We start from the raw sequence: 22,168 nt of genomic DNA on the forward strand, positions 1-22,168 counted from the left end.
AAGAAAAATTACTGAATAACTGTTTAAGAAAAAAATGGTTCGGAATCGTTTAATAGGAAAAATGTAATTTTCAACCAAATACGAGGAAAATGAATTTAAGTTTTTAATATAATGAGAAAGCATTAATTTCAGCTATGTTACTGTTGCATTTAACTGCTTAAAAGCAATTGTGTGTTTGAGGTGTTTATGAAGCATTATTGAAATGAATGGGCTTTTTCTTGGTATGTGTCCTCTTGACCTTAAATGAGTATGTCACCAGGCTCTAGATTAATATACAGTATAGAAACTGCTTATTATTTCCCATGGCCTAAATAGCCTGTATATGTGAATTCTAACAATTACAAGAACAGAAAGGGAAATGTGTGTATTAGGAAACTGACCATTGTAGGTATGTGCTCAGGAGCATTTTTCCAGTAATGGATGGTTAATGTTGTGGGAGATTGTTGATTTAAAAAAAAAATCCTGGCTATAAAATGTTTATACACTAAAAAAAAGGAGTGTTTTCTTTTTGTTTTGAATGTTTTGCATAATGCCAGGAATGCTCTAAAATATAAAAAGAAGTCTTACAAGTCACTGATAGGGAAATGATCTTTGTATGTGAAGAGGCAATAAATATGTGAAGCCATTCTTTTCTCTCAGAAAGGGCCTGCAGTCCACTTATTCAGGCAGGATGGCTTTAATAGTGTCATATGTTAAAATCGGGTTTAGCAGATAGTGATAGGACCACTGTTTCAAACCTCTTTTTTTGTTCTGAATTCTTTATTCTTTTTTGAATATTGTGTTCTGATTTCTATTCCAGGAACTTCAGCTCAGGAGAAAGATGAAAGATAGTGTCACTGAAGAGCACCTATATTTGGGTTTTTCTCATCAGTACAGAGATAGTATCTTTCCCCTTCATACATCTATTTCACTGTTTTTGCTATCCTACTGTGACTGCAAATTATTCAAAATTTTCTTAGTGCCGACTGGTGAAGATGTGGACGATCAGTTTGTGACAGAAAATCTCCTTGGCAATCTTGAGGTCCATGTAATCTCCAGAAGTGAGCTTCCATTGGTTGTACAGAGCTGCTGTTTACCTGCTGTTGTTGTGAAAGATGGGAAGTTCTGTCGAGCTGGACTTTCTGTTGTCTTAAGGCATGTAATACAGAAAACATATGAGGCAGATCCATCTAAAAAGGATCTTTTGGAACTCTTAGGCTTTAAGCAGACCTGCTTAAAAGCCTGTGCAGAAGTAAGTGTGTCTCTCTTTTTTATACATGAGTAGGATTTTTAATCAGCATTAATTATACTCTGAAGTAGACTTTTAATGTTGATGTAAACTAAGTTGTTTTAGTCTGAAACTTAATTTGCTTAGAAATGGAAATTTCCTTAATGGAGAAGTATCTGTATTTGGCATAAAGAGGGAGAAGAATTCTTTTTAAAGTTCCTTTTTTTTTTTAGCAGCACAAAAAGAACACTGAAATTAAAAAAAAAAATAGATCAGATCTTTGCTTCATCTGCAGTGTAGTTTCAATTAGTTATAAAGTACAGCTTTTGCAGTTTGAAGGAAACTAGGAAGCACCTGATTTATTGTTAATTTTGATTTCCAGAGCGCTGTATACTATTAGCTTTCATTATTGCCAAGGTGCTGGCTTATGTTCGGCTTATGCTTACCAATATATTCATGGTCTTTTCAGCAGAGCTGCTGCATGGCCAGGTAGTCAGTCCCTAGCCTGTGCCATTATGGGGGTGTTCATCCTAGGTGCAGGATGTTACTGAGTTTCGTGTTGGTTCCTGTCAGCCTGTGCAGGTCCCTGTGGATGGTAGCTTGCTGCTGGAGTTTGGTGACTGCTCTGCTTAACTCACCATTATCTTTGTGAGTGTATTCCATCTGCCTCTCAGGTCATTGGTAAAGAAATTTAAATAAGATGGGCCTCAGCACAGGTCCCTGAAGAGCTCCACTTCTAAGTGACCTTCAGGTAGAGTGTGAGACATTAACCACTACTATCCTACGAGTTGATATTTAAGCCCATTTATCTGTAGCATTTATTCATCTGGCAGTTCATCCATCTAGACTTGCCCTACTAACTCCTCTCAGGAGGTTGAACACCATTATTTTATGATCACTACATCTATGGTTGCCACTGATAAGTGTGTCTCCAACTCAGTTCATCCTTGTTGGTGTGTAGCAGGTGTGGGGAAGCATATCCTTGTGTTAGTCCATCCAGTACTTGAAACTGCTGGAAATTTTGATTCTATATTTCAGATGGCTGCAAAGTGAGTAAACTAAGTAAGAAAAGACAAGAATTTAAAAGTTTTAAAACCTTTAAGTACACATAATAAGAAAATAGGACTAGAAACAATAACTTGGAAAAAAAACAAACTTTTTTTAAGATGCTATTTGGTTAGAATAAATTTTTTGATGTTGTGTGCTAAAAAGACTAATAATGCATTTCTGTACAGTAGATGTACTCAAAATCTGTTTGGTGCAATCTGGTTTTATTGCCAGCACTTGGGAGAGGGGACATATATAAGCTTTCCTTCTCATGAATTACACAGCCACTCTAATCTTACACCAATAATAAGGCATAAAAATATGCAATTCTGGATAAGTGTTCATTCTGTTATATGTAAAATTTAGCTTCCTAGTTCTGCTGTTGCAAAAATAATACAGAATATCTGAGTTTCTAAGATTATCAAAGAATGTATTTAAATATGGAATTTATTTGCTTAAAGTGGGTAGAAAGGTATTTTGGGTTTTGTTTCTCTTTCTGTAGAGGCATTAATTACATATATTTATCTGACAGGTTAGCCAGTGGACCAGACTCTGTGAGATCAGCATACCTCTGGCTGTTGAAGAATTTTTGACGGCATCTCCTGATCACTGTCAGGCTATTCCTCCTGCCATTTTACAGCTTGAAAGGAAGCTTGGAGAACCTGTCCGAGTACATAATGATGACAAAATTCGAAGGCAGAAACTTCAAAAACAAAAGGCTGCAGTGCCTCTACTTGCTAAAGCAGTAGCAGAGGAAGGAAGGACAATGGAAATGCACAAACATCCAATCCCAAGTTTGGAACTGAGCATAGCTTTCTCCAAGCTACTTGTCCAGGAAGCATCGGATGCAGTCAACAGGGAAGCTGCTCACATCAGGAGAACAAAAACCTCAGACCTTCCACTTTTGGACCACGTTTTTGCAGAAGGGCTTTACTTTACCATTGCAGACATTGTGCTTTTGCCATGCATTCATCAGTTCTTGGTAAGATACAAGTTCTGCAAATATTAAGTTGTATATATGTTTGTGAGGTTTTTTTTTAAGAATTGTGGAGTTGTAAAATATGTTAATTTAAAATATATTGTGATGTTTGCAATGTGAACTTAACCCAAAAGAGAAGGTTTGTCTTTGTTTCTGTATGAACAAGGAACAGGGATTGGCGAGATCATCAAAATTGCTTTTAAATACATAGTGTATCAATACTGGGGAAGCACTGATACCTGTGAAAATACTATGCTGAAATATTTTAGTACCAATTTGCCCAGTAAATTTCTCCAAGAAAATAGTTAAAACAGACACTTAAAGTACATTTTAATGTTCATAAAGCAATAATAATAATAACAACCCAGCTCTCAGATTTGGTGTACCAGATTTATGACCCTGGCTCAATGACTGTTTACGAAAAGGAGACATTTTATGCATGAGGAATTTTTGAGATCTGGAATTTTAATTCCATCATAAATTGCAAATTTTAAAAGGGGGGAAAGTTGAGAGTGGTATAATTTTAAAGCTAGAAGCAATATCCCTCATAAAAAATTTAAAATGAACATATAAAGTATGTTGTAATACACATAGAAAAAAAGTAGGAAAGCATGAACCTATTTTTTATTTTAGTTTCAGTGAATTCCTATCCAGTTTGTTGTACTTTTACTGCATGGTTTTATCTGAATTTGAATTCTTTTCAGCAAAGATTTAAAACTTTATGTGACTTTATTTGACTTCTGTTTTGACTTTTAAGCAGATATGCCTAAAAGAAAACAAGTATATTCTAAGAAAATAAGAATCCCTTTTAGGGAGGCATGGAATGGAAGGAGATTTCAGGGACTATGATGGCTTTTCATAGGTGTAAATCCTTAACTTTCCTTACCCGTAATAGAGCCAAAGAGGTACTCGGGTATTGACTAGGCAGAGGCTTCCAAAAGCTCATTTGTTTATGCTACTAGTATATATAATCTCTTGAGATTCTCTTGAGAATCTTTTGTCTACAACTCTTTCCTTTTAAAATACACTGGGCTGCGACTTCCAATTTGCTCATTTTTCTTCATAATAGGTTAATTATTCTTTATCTCTGCTGTTCTTTTCTTTTTGTTCCTAGGAACAACTTTCCTATTTGGGAGGAAACATTCCTGTGTAGCCAACCCAGCTTTTTATCAAGCCCACCTGCAAAATAAGGCAGTTTTGTAGCACATTTGTAGGTAATTTGAGTGCCTAGGGCAGCATAGTACCAATGCATCAGCAAACCTTTTATTCTTTGCCATTTTGTTTTTACAAAACTTAATCTGTATTCTTCTTCAAGCAAGCACTGATTAACTGTGAGCCTGCGTGGAAATGAGATGCTGTGTCTAGGGAGCCAGCTTTACTGGGATGTGCTTCAGCCCCTGAAACTTCAGTAATCTGTAATTTTGTCATTTATAGTATTGTTGCTACTAAACATTTTTCACAGATTATGGGAGGTTCTTTGTTTACTGCAGTGAATGGAGAATTCCCTTGGGAAAGGTTACACTGCTAGAAGCTCTTGGAGTGAAGTTTCTGGCTGGAAAGTTACAATTCTCCTTGCAGCCCTAAGAGGTTCACTGCTTTTTTTTTTTTAATTTCTAATAGAATCCTATGTTACCTGTATACTAATAGGAAGTCCACACTTCCCATTGAACATCTGTATATGGAGGAGTTGGAAACCTTCCAAGAGTTTCATGAAGATAAGACTGAAAAACCACCGACACAGGTGGCTGTCAGGGTACCCCACTGATTGTAGAAAACTTGAGAAGAAATCTTTGCTCCCAACACAGAACAGCATTACAGAAATACTGTCAGAAGTGGCAGTTCATGCACTCCAGTATGCAATTTGCCAGATACTGGTCATATTGACTGTTAAATTGAATTAGTAAGGTCCTCATGTCTCTGTACCTTTAGATTAATAATCTGTTAAAAGTTTATTGCACCCCTTTTGTAGGGGAAAGCCGTAGTCACTTGTTATTGAATCTTTTGTGATGTATCTTTGTACAAAGTTTATCTGTGCCTTAGAAGGAGATTCTGTGTGTGTGTTGGTTGTTGTTTGGTTTTTTTTGTTGTTGTTGTAGTACCTACTTAGTAAGTGCCAGTGTCTTGCAGATCCTGTTGTACAAATATCTTCACATGGTAACATCAGGAATAGAAAAGTATATCAAAATATATATTGAGCCTAATAAAGCCATGCGGTTTGATTTTTTTTTTTTAATTTTTATTTACTTAAAATACCGCAACACCCTATGCATCCCTTCTCTCCCTCTACCCTTTTCTCACCTCTGGAAAGAAGTAGTAGTTAATAATACAACTGACTTGAGCTCACCTTCAAAATGAATTTTACAGTGCTAAAGAATTCTGTGACAAGACTGTGAGAGGCTTACTCAGCACAGTCTGCATACTTAGTTTTATGAGGATGTGTACACGGAAAACAGTTAAGGAAATGACAACTGTGTCTTTATTTCCCATGACAATAAAATGATGAAATCTTGCCTACTACCAGTATTCCTGCAGTTACTCTATGAGATTGATAGTTAAGCTAGTGTCTGTTGCCAGGAAGAGTTCCTGAGTGAAGTTGGCATTTGCATTTTGATTTTGCAAGTTGGTTTGCCAAGTTTGCCTTATGGTGTTTGAAAACAAATAGAATTCCTGGAGAAGATGCTGTCAGTCAGATTTAGAGAAACATTTTCTTAAATCAAGATAGCTAACTCTGATATGTGACAAATGTCTGATTTATCACTTCTTTAACCAAGATGATGTCCTCAGTGGATTTCTGTATGATGATGGCAATACAGAAGTCCAGAGGTAGGTTAATATGGCTACCTTTGAACTGGGATGCTTAATCTCTGCTTTGTTTGCTACAAATCACATAACAGCAACTTCTGTATGGATGATACAAAACAAAACCAGTAAGACAAAATAATTTCCTACTGTTTGAGAACTTTAATGTATTTCAGTTGTCTTTATTTTTCCAAGGACTTTTTAGTAAGAAGAGCATATTCTGTCCTTGGAGGCGTTCAAACACCGTGTAGGTGAGGCCCTTAGTGACATGCTTTTGTGGTGGACTTGATGATCTTAAAGGTCTTCTCCAACCTAGTTGATTCTGTGATTCTATGTACCATGAGCAGCTAAGAATACTGTATTTATATGCTTTTCATGTGTGACCCTTGAGCCCTGGTGGTCTGCAGCTTATGAACTATATATTGTATAATATATTTTTGTTACCTTGCACCAAGGATAGTCCTAAAAAATTTGGCCTTCAGTTTCATTTTAACCTAAATTACAAGAGCTCTGGGACAATGTTATTTTATTTCTGTTCTCTGGTCAGTTACTGTCTTCTGAGCAATTATACCCTGATTCCTCCAGTGATCATCAAAATGTGGTAACTTGCATCTGAAAGCTTCTTGCAGGCAGTGGGTTGGAAATGCAACTGTTCTTGTTGATGGAAGTACTGGAGTTTAATTCTGTATTAAAATGTTATTTGTCACTTACATAACAGAACTTCCTGGATTGTTAAAATAAAATCATGGTAGTTGCACTTCCACTTTGCTTTAAGGGTGTGAATAATAATGAATTCCTCAATGTGTATGTGTCTGGAAAGCATCATACAATAAATACAAGGAGACCTGTCTAGGAGATTGTAGTTGTAATTACCAAAAGTAAGATAATGAAGCTGAAGAGTTGTTTTTTATTACCTCATTCCATTTCTGTTATCTGTCTGAGGTTAGCTTTGTTACGCTTTCTATTAGTTGTAACTGTTTAAAATTAATGGAAGAATAACAAAAGCTCCATTCTCCATCTGGGAGAAACCACCATTCACTTTTTGAAATACAATTTAGAACACTTGTTATCAAGTGTAACGGTGTCTCTTAGAATTGCTTTCCAAAAGACTTCTTCCTTAACTGAATTAATGTATTTCTGCCTGTGTTACTATTAGGATATTGGATACTAAAATTACCAAGTTCATCCTCCTTTGGCTCCTGTAGCTGTTACTAATTACTTGTGATTACCCTAAGAACATTATAGATGTGGCATGCAAGAAAGCTGCTTGAAATTTTACATAATTTCAAATGTGCTTTCCCAGCTTCTACTTTTACACTGAAGACAGATATGTGGAGGGGTACTGCTTCCTTATGGCCTTGTCTGCCTTTTCCTGTAATGGTGATTTTTAATTTTCTGTTAAAGCAAGCACAGCATCACAGAACAGTTGTGGTTGGAGGGCGCCTCTGGAGGTCATTTTATGTAACCTTCCTGTTCACAGCAGGATAAGCTAGAGCCACTTGCCCAGGGCCATGTCCAATCAGGTTTTGGGTGACTTTAAGGACGGAAAGTTCACAACCTCTCCTGTACAAAGATACTCTTCACCATTCCAAAACATTTGGGAACGTGAACAAAAATTGCTTAAGTTCATCACATGCATCCTTTTTAAAATTAGCTGATCTTCATCTAAAAATATGATTTGGGTATCTTTTTTAAATATGTGCATTATCTTCTTAATTAAACAGGTGTTCTGGGTTTGGTTTTATTTTACACTTAAAATTCTATTTCTACTGAAGGCTGTTTCATCTCACCATCATATATACTTAATTCAGCCAAGAAGTCTACTATTTACCATTTTTGTATATGAAGTTAAGATGGTAAAAAAGCTTGAGTAAATATATGACCTTAATAAAAAGTTTTGGATTTGGTGCTAGTAAAAAAAAAAAAAGTCACAGATGTAGTGCAAAAATGTCCATAAAGATCAGGGACAATGTGTGCCAGTGCCTGTTGTGCTGTTACCACATAGTCAAAGGCGTTTAAGGTTGGGTTGCCAGCAAAACAGCTGTCAGTGGTGAGTTTTAAGGGCTGTAAGGTGCCTGTGGAAAGCCGCAGCATTTAGGTGCCATAGTGTCTTGCATAGACATCAGTATTTGTTTCAAATTACTGCCTGGGGTTTTTTGTTTGTTTTTGTGCAGTTTTTTGTGCTTGTTGTTTTCTTGGGTTGTTTTTAGGTTTTCTGTTTGTTTGTTTTATGATTACCAACAAAAATTAATTATTCCCTTGCTAAGAAATAGCAGATAATTAAGAATATTATTTAAGTAATGTTTTCCTGTTACTGATTGAAATTATGATTAAAATTGATCATGTAAACCTTTGCATCCTATTAAGCAAGTGGCAATTGCAGATAAAGTCTAAATAGCCAACTGGCAATTCCACCTGCAGGACCGAGTTTTTAACTAGCTAGCTTTTTGCATTACCATCTTGCTATGATTAAACATGCTTGGCATGGAGCTGAGCTCGCTTGTGTAGTTCATGCCTTCCTGTGCCTTGTAGGAAGAAGTTTACAGTAGCAAGTAACCTTTTCATTTTATTTTTCTAGGTTTCCTGCAAAACCCAAGGCAAAAAACTTTTAAATTTACCTCTGATATCCAGCTGGTATCAAAGAGTTCAAGAAGTACCTGGAGTAAAGACAGCTGCTGCCAAATGCAATATGGAGTTTCTCCGGCTTCCAGAGTTGATGTCTGCTTCAGAGGAGCAGTTACAAGACTTCTCTTCAGTTCCTGATGAATTAGAAGAGGAGAATGAAGACAGTCATTTTATAGGGGGTCCAAGGCCAACTATGACTAAGTTAATGGTAATTTTTGCTTTTTAATGAGTTATTTTTAGTTGTAACAGTCTGCTTGATTTGGAATAGGTAAAATCTATTAGAATAGCAAAAGTAAAGTATCACAGCCAATGAACAGTTTTAATACCCTTTGCCTATCTTCTGTTTGATACGCATTGACTTAGAAATGATTTTACATTTTTGACAGTTGATTCAAGAATTGAGCAAAGATGGGACCATTGGAAACCTTATCAATAATTCTGAATAATTAAAGTAAATTGTTGTTTGAATTGCGGTATTATATTCCTCTTTTAAAGTTATTAATATAACAGATGACAAAACCCATTGCTTCTATGCTTGGCCTCATTATTGTATCATTTCTGTTGGGTTTTTGCTGTTTGATTAGAGCTTTGAACATCTGGAAACCATAGTAAGTTTTGTTAAAGAAAATTCTCCATCATGTTCCATAACTCTCAATATTTTTTTTTTGTAGAGGCTGACAGCATTTCCTAAAGAAAATTAACAAAGCTTTTTTTGGGAAAATGAAAGAAATACATAATTTGAAACCAATAAACTGTAGACTCAGATGTGTGTTCAGTTTCAGTTAGGCTGAAAGTTAGTTGCACAGTTTGATTCAATGCCATTAAATTCAGTAGGAATTTTTACCAACTTTGATGGGTAAAGGATCAGAGTCTCAAGGCCTGTCCCCTCTCTTTTCTCATAGGAGAATGGTGTTGAAGCAAAGTTTGCTCCTCATCCATGCCCCACTTGGACCCTAGACTGGACCCATCTACCATCTGCGGTCAGTCCTGGAGAAGGTAAGGGTTTTTTTGTATGTGTGTACGTATTTAACAGTGCTGTCTTCTGGAAAAGCTACTCAACTCTTTCATAGGAAGATACATCACTTTTCAATATATTCCAGAGCTAGGTAACACAGGTAAGAAGTTTTAAATCTGTTCTGAAATACACTCAAAGTGAGACACATGGTGGGGTGACTTCCTTCAGGTCGTCAACAACTGGTGGCCAAACTGGGAGTAAAAGCTTGACCTTGTCTCTGAACCATATTTTTTCCTCACTGTTTCCTACTTTCCTGAGATTATCTTCATGTATAGTACAGTAAATTCTGACTAAATGGTGTTGCTATAATTGTCATGAATATTGTACGTAGGCTATGTCTCCCAAAGCAGCAGCAGCTGATTTAGTCTGATGAAAATAATATTCATTAGCAAAGTTTAGTAGCTACATATGAGTGAGTCTTTCCTTTTGTCCTGTCCTGTAATGTTTGTTTCTTCTGCTGTATTGCAGGGCAGTTTGTTGCCTAGTGGCTATTGTTCTGCAGAGAAAAAACTGGTTTATCATAATGTTTGTTATTTTCATTACTTACATTAAATACCTCTTCCACTACACAGTAGAGTTTCCTCTAAAAGTTCTTATAGCTACGGTCAGACAGTAAGAAGTTAGTGGACAATAACTCCTTCACACAGGGAAGAAAAAAGATTGTGTTCTTTGTGTAAATAGCATAAATTAGATACTGCAGTCAGCCTAGCCTCAGTGGGAGAGTACTTCTGATTTAAAGAATACAGAAATATACATGCAACATACAGATACTCTTCAATGACTAATATGTTGTTTAATATGTCTAAATACAAGCATGTATGCCTATCTACAGTACACAGGCTATAAAAATAAATTTGAAGTTGGTTTCCTCTAGTTTGGATCTTTGTAGTGCACAAGACCCATTATGTGTACCATGAGTATACTTACGGTTTTATATAGTGTCCATCCTCCTAACATTAACTGTTTACCTTACTGGGAAGTTGCACACCCTGCTTCAATGATTGATCCTTTCTTTCCTTCTGCATGAGAGAATAATAAAAACCCAAAACTTGGGTTTGCATATGTCAGCATTATGTCATGCTTCTTTAGACCTTATGTGAATGTTTTGGATATTCTTCTTACGTTAAAATAGCTCTGTAGTCTGGCTGCTGAAATGCTTAGGGAGGATTACATGTGTTTAACTTCTACAACAAGTTCCAGTATTTTTTTGGAAGTGAATAAACAGTTTTGCTTGTTTCCAGTGCTCAGGGTTTTGGCTGTAAATTTTAGTTCATACTTTTGGCAAGATATTTCTTTGAAATAAAATTTTGAAAAAGATGCATAACATACAAGAACACGTTTTGAATATATATTTGGAAATTTTGTGCTGGAAGGACTAGATTTGACTGGGGGAACAATCACGTCCTCCTGTTTCTTGCCTGAGTCCGTGCGTGTTTGTTCTCTTTTCACATTTGCCGAAATAGTTGCTAATGATGTCGATATCTGAAATTGGGTTTCAGTTAAATTTGGGGGAAGAATTTGCTAGCTCGGCAAGTGCTGAGAGGCAGATTTTGTCTCTCTCCACCCAAGATCAGAGTGATGCTGATGCCATTTTCTAATTTAGGGAACCTCCAAATCATTGTGATTTTAGTCCAGGAGCAACAGAGTCACATAGGACAAAAAGAAATTTCCTGATATGAGAATTGATTTTACTTTTCAGTTGGATACATCTGCATGCTTACCTCTGCTGTTTTAAGTGGTACAGTTCTCAGTTTCTTGATTCTTTTGCTGGTACAGCCTAATCGTTGTTGTATGAATTTCCAATATTTTACTACTAAATCCTACCTGGTATGATAAGAAAATAGTCACTGAATATGAGAGTTTTAAATTAGATTTGAGTAATGGAATTCAAGCTTTCAAACACATTACTTCTATAACTGGTAAATAAATTTCCTCTTCTTAATGTTTATAGCAGCTGGGACAAAGTGGAGATGTTTCAGTTAAAACTCACTTTGGTTCTTTATCCCCAGGAAATTTCATTTGCTGGGAAATCCTAATTTAATAGCATACGTGATACACTTTCTTTGCTCTGTGTCAGCTTAGGTAACACAGAATTTGTGTTATATGTATGTGCAAGTTCTGGGATTGATTCTACTGGAGTCATGTTTACATTTAGAAGTAAAGGTAGATAAGGTTGTGGATGCGTACAGACAGTAAAAGAAGAGCGTGGCAGGTAAGAATATGAAAGTGTAGGTGGTCACAATTTGAGACTGAAGGGAAATGAGGTACTTGCATCAGTACTACAGGGAAATAATCATATGATGTCAGTATAGGAAGTGCTTTCATTTTTTCCCAGACAAGATTGTGATTGAAGTTTTGGGAAGAGGGCTTGTTGAAATAAGAATGCTGAGTGGAAATTGTGTGCTACTGCTGATTAAATGTGACGCCTTGAAAAACAAAGTTATATTTAATTAGATTTGAGGCCAACAAAGAAATGGGGCTGTGGTTTCATAGTTCATGTTAAGCAGTAGTAAAGGATTTTTTTCCTTTTTTTTTTTTTTTTTTTTTTTGGAACTTCAGTAATCCCTGGAGATTTTACTTGTGTTCCTCATCTTGTGTATGTATGGAACCGTTCCTTGTCTTCAGGTTAATTTCCTATTCACGCAAAGGCTTTGTAGATATCAAAATCAGTTTGACTTGTTATAATCAGAGGTGCTTCCTTTGGCCTTACCCAAGGCACATTAAGGGGAGAGGGAAAGTGAATGTATGTGGGGATGGAGAGTTATAACTTTTGTTGCTGTTTTATTATTCTAATGAAATATGGGGATGTAAGCCTTTGGTACTGGCCTTTTTCCATCACGTAATGTGTTCACTGTGACTCAAAGGGAGAAATATTTTTTTTAACAAGAATATTTTTTCTTTCATTAAAACAGCAACTGTGAAATTTGAGAATGGATAATAACTGACACATAGTCTCACAAACCCTAACTTCTGTTCTCATCAGTTGAAATACTTGTTAAGCAGGAAGTACTTAAAAGTGCTTTACTTGTGGTATCTTATTCTGAAATTACTAGCTAGCGTGACAAAGGGTGCATGAGATGGTATTTATGTAAAAAAGTAGTGTTTAACTTACAGTCTTCTTTCCAAAGTGGGAAACTGCTCACAGAATGTATGTAGCAAGTAGTAAACTACATTCTGTGAGCTTGTAATACCCTTTTCCTCATAATTTTTTTTTCTCTTAAATGAAGGAATTGTAGTAGACCAGAAAAGAATGCCTTAGCTGTAATACAGCTACTGACAGGCAAATGTGGAGGGACCACTATAATAAAAATCAGAGTGTGTGCACAGAAGGAGATACGAGTTTGAGGTAGAAGTCATCAGTTTAAAACATGTAGGCAAATAAATAAGACTAGATCAAAATAAATTAATGTATTTTACAAGTGCAGCTTGCTTTTAACAATTAATAGAAGACACATAGCCCTTTAATGTTGAAGATGGTCCTGTTCATAGGGCTGGTTTCTCCTAAGCAAGTGCATTTTACTGGGTTATATAAACATGACTCCCAGTGGAGCATGTCAAGTATTTTATATGCTTTATTATTCTTAGTGAAAAATTGATTCCTTATATTGAATTGTATTGAATTGATTGGATCAAATGTTTCATAGAGGAGGTGAAATTTTCCATGTATGAATTTAAAATAGCTGGTAGGGAAAAAGAAAAGGACTTTCACATCTTTTGCTTCCAGCACACAGGTGTAAGAATGGGTGTTAATCTGTTGCAAGGCAACATATACCTAGCTGAAGACAGAATGACTCTGATTGCATTTGGTTTATGCTTGCTTTGTGATCAGTGGCAAGTTGATGGCCAAATTAAATGACTATATGAAACTGTCACAGAAACTGCTTGACTAAAAGTAGACCCTGATTGATACTTGCCCCTTATTTCTATTAAAGTCTTCAGACTTAGGAGATGAGAATGTTTGGCTTTTGAAATGAGGCAAAATTTGGAAAGCTAAACATTCACTGTTGAGACATAAGGCTGTCCTTTAAATGGTTGTTGAGATTTGTTACCTTGATTTATAAGGCACAGATGAATTTCATTATATATTGCAAATGGTTTCCTGGAGGATTGTGGTGTGTTTTTTTGTTGTTGTTTGGGCTTTTTGCTTTTTTGGGAAATAGAAGTATATAATATTTGGAAGTTGCCTTTATATATTCTTCTCCTAAATAATTTGTGTCACTTGAGAATTTGATCTTCAGTTCTTCTTTTCTTTTTTGAGAGGCTTGTTTTTATTAATAGGAGTATTTTAACATATGCGGGAATATGAATCTTACTAAAGATGCCATCATCAGTTATTTAGGTATAGAGTACAAAACTTTGACATTAGAGATGGAGAGCTTGTCTGATTTGCAGAAAGAATGGTGACATAAGAATGAAGCTCTTCTTCCTGTGACACCTTTCTTTATGTTTGGTGGTAGTGGTAATTTTTCCCAAAAGAAGGTGCTACATTTTGGGGATTGGGATATTGTTTTATTTGGCAAAAGCATAGGTGCAACTGTTTGAACATAATTTCTTATGACTGGTTATGTCAAATCATTGGAGTGTGGTAAGAAATGATGAGTAAGTCTAGTATGTGGCTTTGAGAACTGACATCACAATATGTATGATGAGAGGCAGTATACAAAATTTCCCTTGCATTATTTTTAAATAAGCTGCTTATGAATTAAGAGTATGGAAAGATGGAAATTTTCACCATCTTTGCATTTCACCGTTGATGGAGTATGTCTGTAGGGGAGACATTTGTCACAATGTATTCTCTTTCAAAATGTGTCATTGAAACCACAAGGCACTGAAACTTGCTTCCCTGTAGAAGGAGGATCTTTGTGTTCCACAGTTACCACACAGAGCTAATGCTAATGTTTTCTTTGTAGCATTAATTATTTGCAAACCAGGTTTTGTTTTTAACCTACTGACCAACATATATTAGGGTTATTGTAATAGAAATCTTTTCTGGCAGAAAGAAAAATGAACTACAGATATTTTGCTGACACTGTTACATTGGAATTGTTAAAATCACCTTAGGGTGGCAAGAGTGTTTTCCTTCATTGGCAAAGATGAATCTGCTAAATAAAAATTCACTGGCATATGGACCTCAGATTTTTTTTACAGTTGGACAAGTGTTGATCTTGGAGATTCATTTATGTATATTATTGCAAAGCAATTTGGTTTGTGCTCTGGGGTTAGCTTTCAAGGACTGAGTTTGTTCATCGTAAGTGCTTTTCAGATATTGAGTACCGTGTCAGTAATTTGCTACTCCATACCTACTGTTCTTCCCTTCTCTGGCTTCCAACTGAGTTCCCTGTATTCTGGACATAATGTTGATTCCTTGGGTCTTACTCCTGCACCAAATGACTATCAATAATTGTCTAAATTCATGGGATTAGAGATTATTGATGGTTTAATGGTGGCTGCTTCTTTTTTTTTTTAAGCAGCATTGAAGGAAAACAACATTAAACAATGTAATTATCTTTTAACCAATTGTAAAGTTTGTGGACTTGGGTCCATGTTAAAATTGTAGTTGCTAACAGAACTAACAATAACTGTGGAATAAATGCTTTATTAGATACAGATTGATTTGATTTGAAGTTCAAGCTTGATTCAATATATCCAAGCTGGTTCTAGGATCATTTTGTGAAGACAGGCCACAGTTAGTTTAGTTTGTTCTGCTTTTTGTATTGATATTACCTTTTGGAGATGCTTTCTGAGATGAGAATACATGATGCTTAAAAATCAAAGCTGGTTTAGGGAATCTGGTATGTTATCAAAATCTTGCAAATTGAGAGATGTGCATTATGTGTTTTCCTTCAGATGTTAAAAGCAACAGTGTTTCTAAAATGAGATCCAGGCAGTCATTTATTTTATAAAACCAAAAAGAGTTAAAAGAAATGCTTTAAAGTTCTCTATTTCCCTTCCAAGCCTGTCAGAACTTTCCGAAATACTTTGAAGATTTTCTTTTTTCTTTTTTTTTAATAGTTTGTAGACTATTTCAGTATCTCTAGCATCCTGAAGCAGGAACTCATCCTTCTTCTTCAACTGAGTTTTCCATATCAGACAGCTCTTTGCCTGCAAGCCACATGGGTAACAGTCCAAGGCGAACTCAGCTGAAGCTGCTTTTCATTAACCTCTCCTTAAAGTTACAGTTTTTAAGCCACATTTATGATTGTATTGTATTGTATTTTGCAGTTCAAGACCTGGAGAACCTTCAATGGCAATGGAACCAGGTTGTCTCATACTCTACTTGCAAAAGTAAACAATTTGCAATAACAAAGGAAAAAGGGAAATGCTCATGGCTTGAATGTAGACAATATTGATAGCTGAGTGTAATAAAATTGAAGCCTATCATTGCAATTTCACTCTTTTATGTGGCTTGTCTTTAAAGGAGGATTGCAAATTCTAGATTCCTCTTACAAATGTGAGTTCTTTGGATTGTTTGACTGTTCTGGAATATAGCATTGCATAGTTGGACTGAAGACAATTTTGATGGGGGCTTGGGTGCAATATTTTAAACAAAAATTATTTGCGTGCCTGGAAATAATAAATTATACATTCCAACAAACCAGAGAACTCTTCCATGGCAATATACACTGTTCTTATGCCTATTATTACTGTGCTCTCCCTCAATTTTTTGTCTGTGATTGGCTTTTTTTACCAAACTGAGCAAGAGAAGGGCATGCAGCATTTTATATTTTTAAGATGCCTGTTTGGAGACAGAAGGCAAAAATCTTATATGAATAAGTTAAATTAGTATGTAATGATGATTTTTAAGTACAATGTGCTACTGAAACAAACACTTCTGGAAACATTGAGGGTTTGTATGCCTCATTGAAACAATGCAACTGCATTATGAGGCATACAAGTTCAGTTTATTTATGTTTGCTCAAAGGCTGTTGCATTTTTAAAGTGAAGTTTTGATCTAAATAACATGCTTAACCTCTGAAATATTCAAAATCTGTAAAGAAAACCAGCAGTTGTTAGTGCATCTTATTGAAAATCATACTATAAAGAATAGTATCAAGTTCTAATAGTTGTGTTTTGGTTCAGTTAGAACACATTCTCATTGGTGTTTGGCCTGTTCTGTAAGAAATTATTATGGTTGGGGTGATTGATGGACTTTCCATGGGGCTTATAATGATACTGAAAAGTGCCATCTTTATTTTTGGGCCTTGCTTTGTACAGTAGGTGTAAATCCTCAGAGAATTACTGAAGCCTTAGTCTTTCATACTGAATATGCCCATAACAGTTCAGTTTTTGTCGACGTTTAATCCCTAGAGGTGTGGTTTTAAATTCACAAACCCTGGTTAATTGTGAGTGTATTAGGCTTCTGAGATTTGTTTTATAGAATGCAGTATATAAAGTTCAGTGGAGGCTTTTTTTAGTCCCATTGTGGTTTGTGTTTGTTTATTGAACATATCTGTAGAATTAAAGTTAAATGCTGCAATTTGCCAGTGGAAATGTGTTAGGGATTTATGAATTGGGAACTGGAGGCAATTCTTCATGATTTGTTTTTGTTAATTTACAAGTAGTCTTAGTTCTGACAGTTAAAGTATGTTCTTGATTAATCACTGAACTTTTACCAAGTGTCTGCATTTGACAGTCATTGATTTAAGTTGGCTACATGTAGATAGAATTTGAGTGCGATCTGCCCTAGATAGAAAAAGTTTTATTCATTAGGCGGTGGGTTTTTCCCTTTTGTCACTAAAGCTCTCACACAAACAGAAGGACATAAAAACCAGAACCCCTGAATCATAGATGACTAGCAGGTTGGTTTGTTTTTCAACAGGAGTGTTAAATTAATTTTCTATGTCTTCCCAAGGAATCCTTAATTAATGTTCAATAGCTTGATAAGTAACTCTGGCCTTTGTTTCATTTAAGTTATTTGGTGTTTCTTCTCCTCCTGATATCATTGTAGTAGAGTTTACTTGTTTCTTTTCCCCTTTTTAATATTTCTGTGTTCCTTTTTCATGGAATAACAGAGCCCCAAAGTTGTATTATTTACTTCTTAAGCCAGAGGTTTAGAGAACAAGTTTCTGCTAAGTACTCCATAGCGTGGATGTACAGGTCATTTTTTACACAAGGTTTTGGGAAGGGCATGTCCTGTTTATAGTGTTGCCATTTTATGATACATGCTCTCCAATCTGAATTACAGAGATACCAACCATGTGTGCAGTGCTGGCCCTTAGAAAGTCCTCATGGCAGCTGGATAACTAGTTGTCAGGAAAATCTGCCTGTTTTAGACCTTCAGCATAATTATATAAACAGATAATTAGATGGAGGAATGCTGGCTTTTTTGTTCATGTTCCATTTATTTTCCCTTGCTTGCTTCTGAATAGGTCAAAATAGACTTTGTGTCTATTACAAGGAAGAACTGAAGTCCTATTTCAGGAATTTCACTCTTTGCACTAGCAGATGTGAACTTTACTACAGACTATATATAGTGTTTGAACTTACAGCAGATTCATTCTTATGCTTTGTCCAGTTTTAAATGTATATACCTGATTTTCAGCATGCTTTTGTAATGATGTGCTCACTTTTGGAATATGAGGAGGAGTTAATGCCTTTCTTCGTCTGTAAATATGATGAATATGCTATTGCATAAAATATTAAATTATTGATGACATCAGTCTTCTTTTTTTTTTCCAGAATATGCCAGTATCTTAGTGTTCCAGTTGCTGTACAATTTAAATTGTTCATTTGTAGCACCACCATTGTCTTTAAAAGAGATACTTAATCTTCAGTATTCTGTTTTTTCTTGGTGTAAAATGTCTTTACTGCTTATTTGAAGATTGTTTTTCAAGTTTTGTCACCAGGCTTAAATCCCAACTACATTGATGATAGAATGTAAATACTATACAGCTTGCATCCTCCAGCTGTTTTGAGTGTCATTCATTTGCCGTATCTGAGTGTATGGGGATTCATAATTCACATGGCTGTGTAGCATAATCAACACAAGGATCTAAAGTTAAGTTTTTTCCCTTTCTTTGCTGTACTTTTATAGGTCACTTGCATTGATGTTTTCTAAACATTATAACTGAAGGACAGCTGAGTTGTAAGTTTGTCAACTGAACTGTGAGCATGACTGATCTCTTCTGTTTCTGCTACAAAGTCTAAGCAGGCCTTTCAAGCAGAGTTATCAGGAGACTTTCTTTACCAACAGCGCTTTAGCTTTTTTACTTTCTTTAAAGTGTGATGTTGATCTGTGCCATCAGTCTTTCAAGAAAAAAGTCTGAACTGGTCGAGTGGAATCATTTTTATTTAGCATATTTATTGGCTGGTGCGGTGGGGGTGTGTGTGACTTTGAGAGCTTAAAATCTTCACTGGCCACAGGAGGGCAGCAAAATCTCTTTGGATAAGGATCCTGAATGGATGAAGCTGTGCCCTGCGATTATGAATCGCCCCAGAGAAAGGTGCTTTTTATGAGGCAATTCTCAGCTCAGTAACTCCTAATCCCAAAATCTGGGACCACCTGTTGGAAAAAGTGATTTAAAACTTTTTTTTTTTCTTCGAATTGCAGTTGATGATTTAGCAACTGATATATTCATTGGATTAGAATAGGACCCAAAAGCATTAATTTCAGAGTCTATTGTACTAGGTGATGTATAAGCACATAGCAGAGTAATACCTTCTGCCTTGAATGTTTCCAAAGACTTCAGAAGAGATAACAGTTGAGCAGGGTATGATGGAGAGGGAAATTTCATCAGCTCATTTCTTCTGCTGCAGTTTTATACTCCTTGGGATAAAGGAGAATGTTAGGTGTAAAGAGGTGAATCTTAAACAACTAACCAGTACTTTTTTTCTTGTTTGTTTTTGTAGCAGCACTCTGAACACATGAGACTATGTGACCCTCTTCATCAGGAGGGGAGGGCATTAGTCAGCATGTGAAGAGCTGTCTTGCTAATGCTTCAAAATGTTCCCCAGGAACAAGTCAAAAAAAGATTCTTATTTTGAACCCTCACAAATTCTCTTCCTGGTGCAGTCTTGCTTTCAAAAAAGGAAACATCAGCACTGGGGAATCACACAGAAGTTAAGATTGGAAGATTAACTGAATTTGAGAAGGAAGGCACAGTTTCAGTGCTTGGGCACAGTAAAGACTGCACCCCAGTGAATAGCTGCAACTGAACTATACGGCACACATATAGAAAGAATTTACATGTCTCACTCAAGTTATTTGATACTCATTCATATTTTGTTCTGGGGATAGGTTCCTTAAAACAATTTATTTCTTACTGATTTGGGAGGGATGGAGGTGATGATCTGCTGTTAGTTGAAATAATTAATAACTGATTTACGTTATCTTTGTTGTAATGGTCTTTGGAGAACCCATTAGATTATTTGTAGATTATTTGTTAACAATAATTCAACCTGTGTTCTTATTTGCAGTTTTTTATTTTACTGGATTAATGAAACTATTAAGCTCTCCTACTTGGCATTTAATATCCTTAAGAAGTCATTTCTAAGGCTACTGATTGTTTCCAGAATTCGTGATTGCTTAGATTTTAAGTCAATTCATCAACGATCATAATAAATAAAACAGAACTTTGTTCTGTGGTTACTAAACTATATGGTTTCCTTCAGAAATGTAGGCAAACATGTTTTGAACCTTATTTTGCAGTGTCAGTTATGTACATTGTGGAGATGGGAATGCCTCCTTGTAATGTAAAAAGCACTGTTGAGATGCTGTGAAGTTTTGTGCAGTGTTAGTGAATTTCTATAAGCTGTTAATGGACATTTTATAAGGAGTTTATGAATCACAACATTTCATCAAGGCAACACAATAGGCTTGTGTTTATAAAATGTACTTTGAAGCTGATGTGTCTGCTTAGAAACACAGGTGTTATGTGTACTTTTAAAAGTGGTAAGCATTGTGCAAGTGGCTGCATATACCTTCTTCTTCTACCCCCCAATCTGATGCAGATTTGAGGTAAAATTGTTTCCAATCCAAGTGGCAAAACATGAGATAAGGAGGAATTTTTCTGTCTGTTGAAGTTACTTATGGTGTCCATCTGCACTTTCAGTGTTTTTGGAATTCCATGTAAAGAGCCATGAGCACATTACTTGATTTAGTTACGATTTCACATTGGATGAGATCAGGAGTTTTATTTTTGCTTTTCCTGAAAGTGAATTTTTAGGCCACAGTTGTGCATTTAAAGTTGTAATCAGCAACTTGAAGGTAGACAGCACTAATATGTTTAAGAAAAAAATCCCAAACCTAATAGTGAAAAAAACCCCAATAGAATTATTTTGTTATGAGTGATTCATAATCCGGTCTGAGCAATCTGTTACTTTCAAAGCTTTTAATTGCACAAAGGAAAGGCTGGACTACTGTATGCTTAGTGTTTTAGTGAAGGTGGTATTAATTATTTTGTACTTGAAACGCATCTTCTCCAGATGGTCTGGAATAGCTTCTGAAAAGTTAATTTTTGGCGCATGTCTCATGTCAAATTTCTGGCATCTTACCATAGTAATATCAAAAGGAATTCACATCCGTTAAAAACTTACAAAGTATCGAAGAGCGAAGGCAAGTAGGAAATTCAGCTGTTTGTAGAATTATCTTCTAAGTGTAGAAGAACTGGAGAATAATAATCCCAATATTAAAATCTGTCAAATGAATAAAATTTGTCCCCTGTTGTAGTGGAACATTAACCTAAAATGCCAGAGATGACAGAGGGAGATATGATGCTTTCACTGCACTTTGCTATCGCACTATTGCCAAGAAGTTACTTTAAAACTTTTGCAGCCCTGTCATGGAGTTGTTGGTCTTTGTGTTGATGTTTAAATTTCTTGTGTAGGTATTCTGAGTAGACCAGTTGAGATAGTATTCATTTAGTCATTCTGTCAGCACACTCTGCATGGGATTTTCTAATGTGTCTCGTGAAATTCTGCTTAAATGCAGAAAATAGAAAAAATAGAAATGCAGAAAAAAGATTTGCAAATCTTTTCCGTGTTCCTGCATTCTTAGTGACAAATAAGAAACAAAACAGCATCCCACTCACCCTGAAAGATTAAGATACCTTTTAACACTAAACTGTTCTGAATGCTTCCATGAAGAAATGCTAAACAGGACAAAGCTCTTAGGTACATTGCATGTTTTCTGCAGTCTTTCCTTTGTTAGGAAAAGTATGCTGAAAAAAAATGACTCCTTGCTGTCCTAGGCTTTGTACCTGATATTTTGAAGGCTGCACTGGAAACTAGCTCAGGTTGTAAATGGTACTGGGCTGTATAAATGACATTCAGGATTGTGGAAACTGGCTTCCTAAAGATGTTGAGAAATACTGGTATATGTCATGGACTTTCATGAGTTATCATTTCCTGCTGCATCCTCAATGGGTTCACGTGTTTTTCTGCAAGTTCAGTGGGACTTAACTAGCTAGTATCCTTAGGAAAGAACATGGTGCTCTTACTTGCAGAGTGACAGGCTTATTTTATGCCAGAAATAAAGCAATTTGTAGATATAATACCT

At 35.7% G+C, this 22,168-nt stretch overlaps 1 protein-coding gene across 8 annotated transcripts in view; it reads left to right on the forward strand.

Moving 5' to 3' along the window:
* Window positions 1-22,168, forward strand: part of GSTCD (glutathione S-transferase C-terminal domain containing) — a 56,947-nt gene that overhangs the window by 3,253 nt on the left and 31,526 nt on the right. For all 8 annotated transcript variants that reach the window (XM_031048573.2, XM_031048578.2, XM_031048575.2 and 5 more), the window contains 4 exons: window positions 800-1,231; window positions 2,787-3,236; window positions 8,611-8,865; window positions 9,560-9,653. In XM_031048573.2, coding sequence (XP_030904433.2) covers window positions 800-1,231; window positions 2,787-3,236; window positions 8,611-8,865; window positions 9,560-9,653 — 1,231 coding nt within the window. The remainder of the gene's footprint in view (window positions 1-799; window positions 1,232-2,786; window positions 3,237-8,610; window positions 8,866-9,559; window positions 9,654-22,168) is intronic.

Source organism: Melopsittacus undulatus, chromosome 7, assembly GCF_012275295.1.
Source record: "Melopsittacus undulatus isolate bMelUnd1 chromosome 7, bMelUnd1.mat.Z, whole genome shotgun sequence".
NCBI lineage: Eukaryota > Metazoa > Chordata > Aves > Psittaciformes > Psittaculidae > Melopsittacus > Melopsittacus undulatus.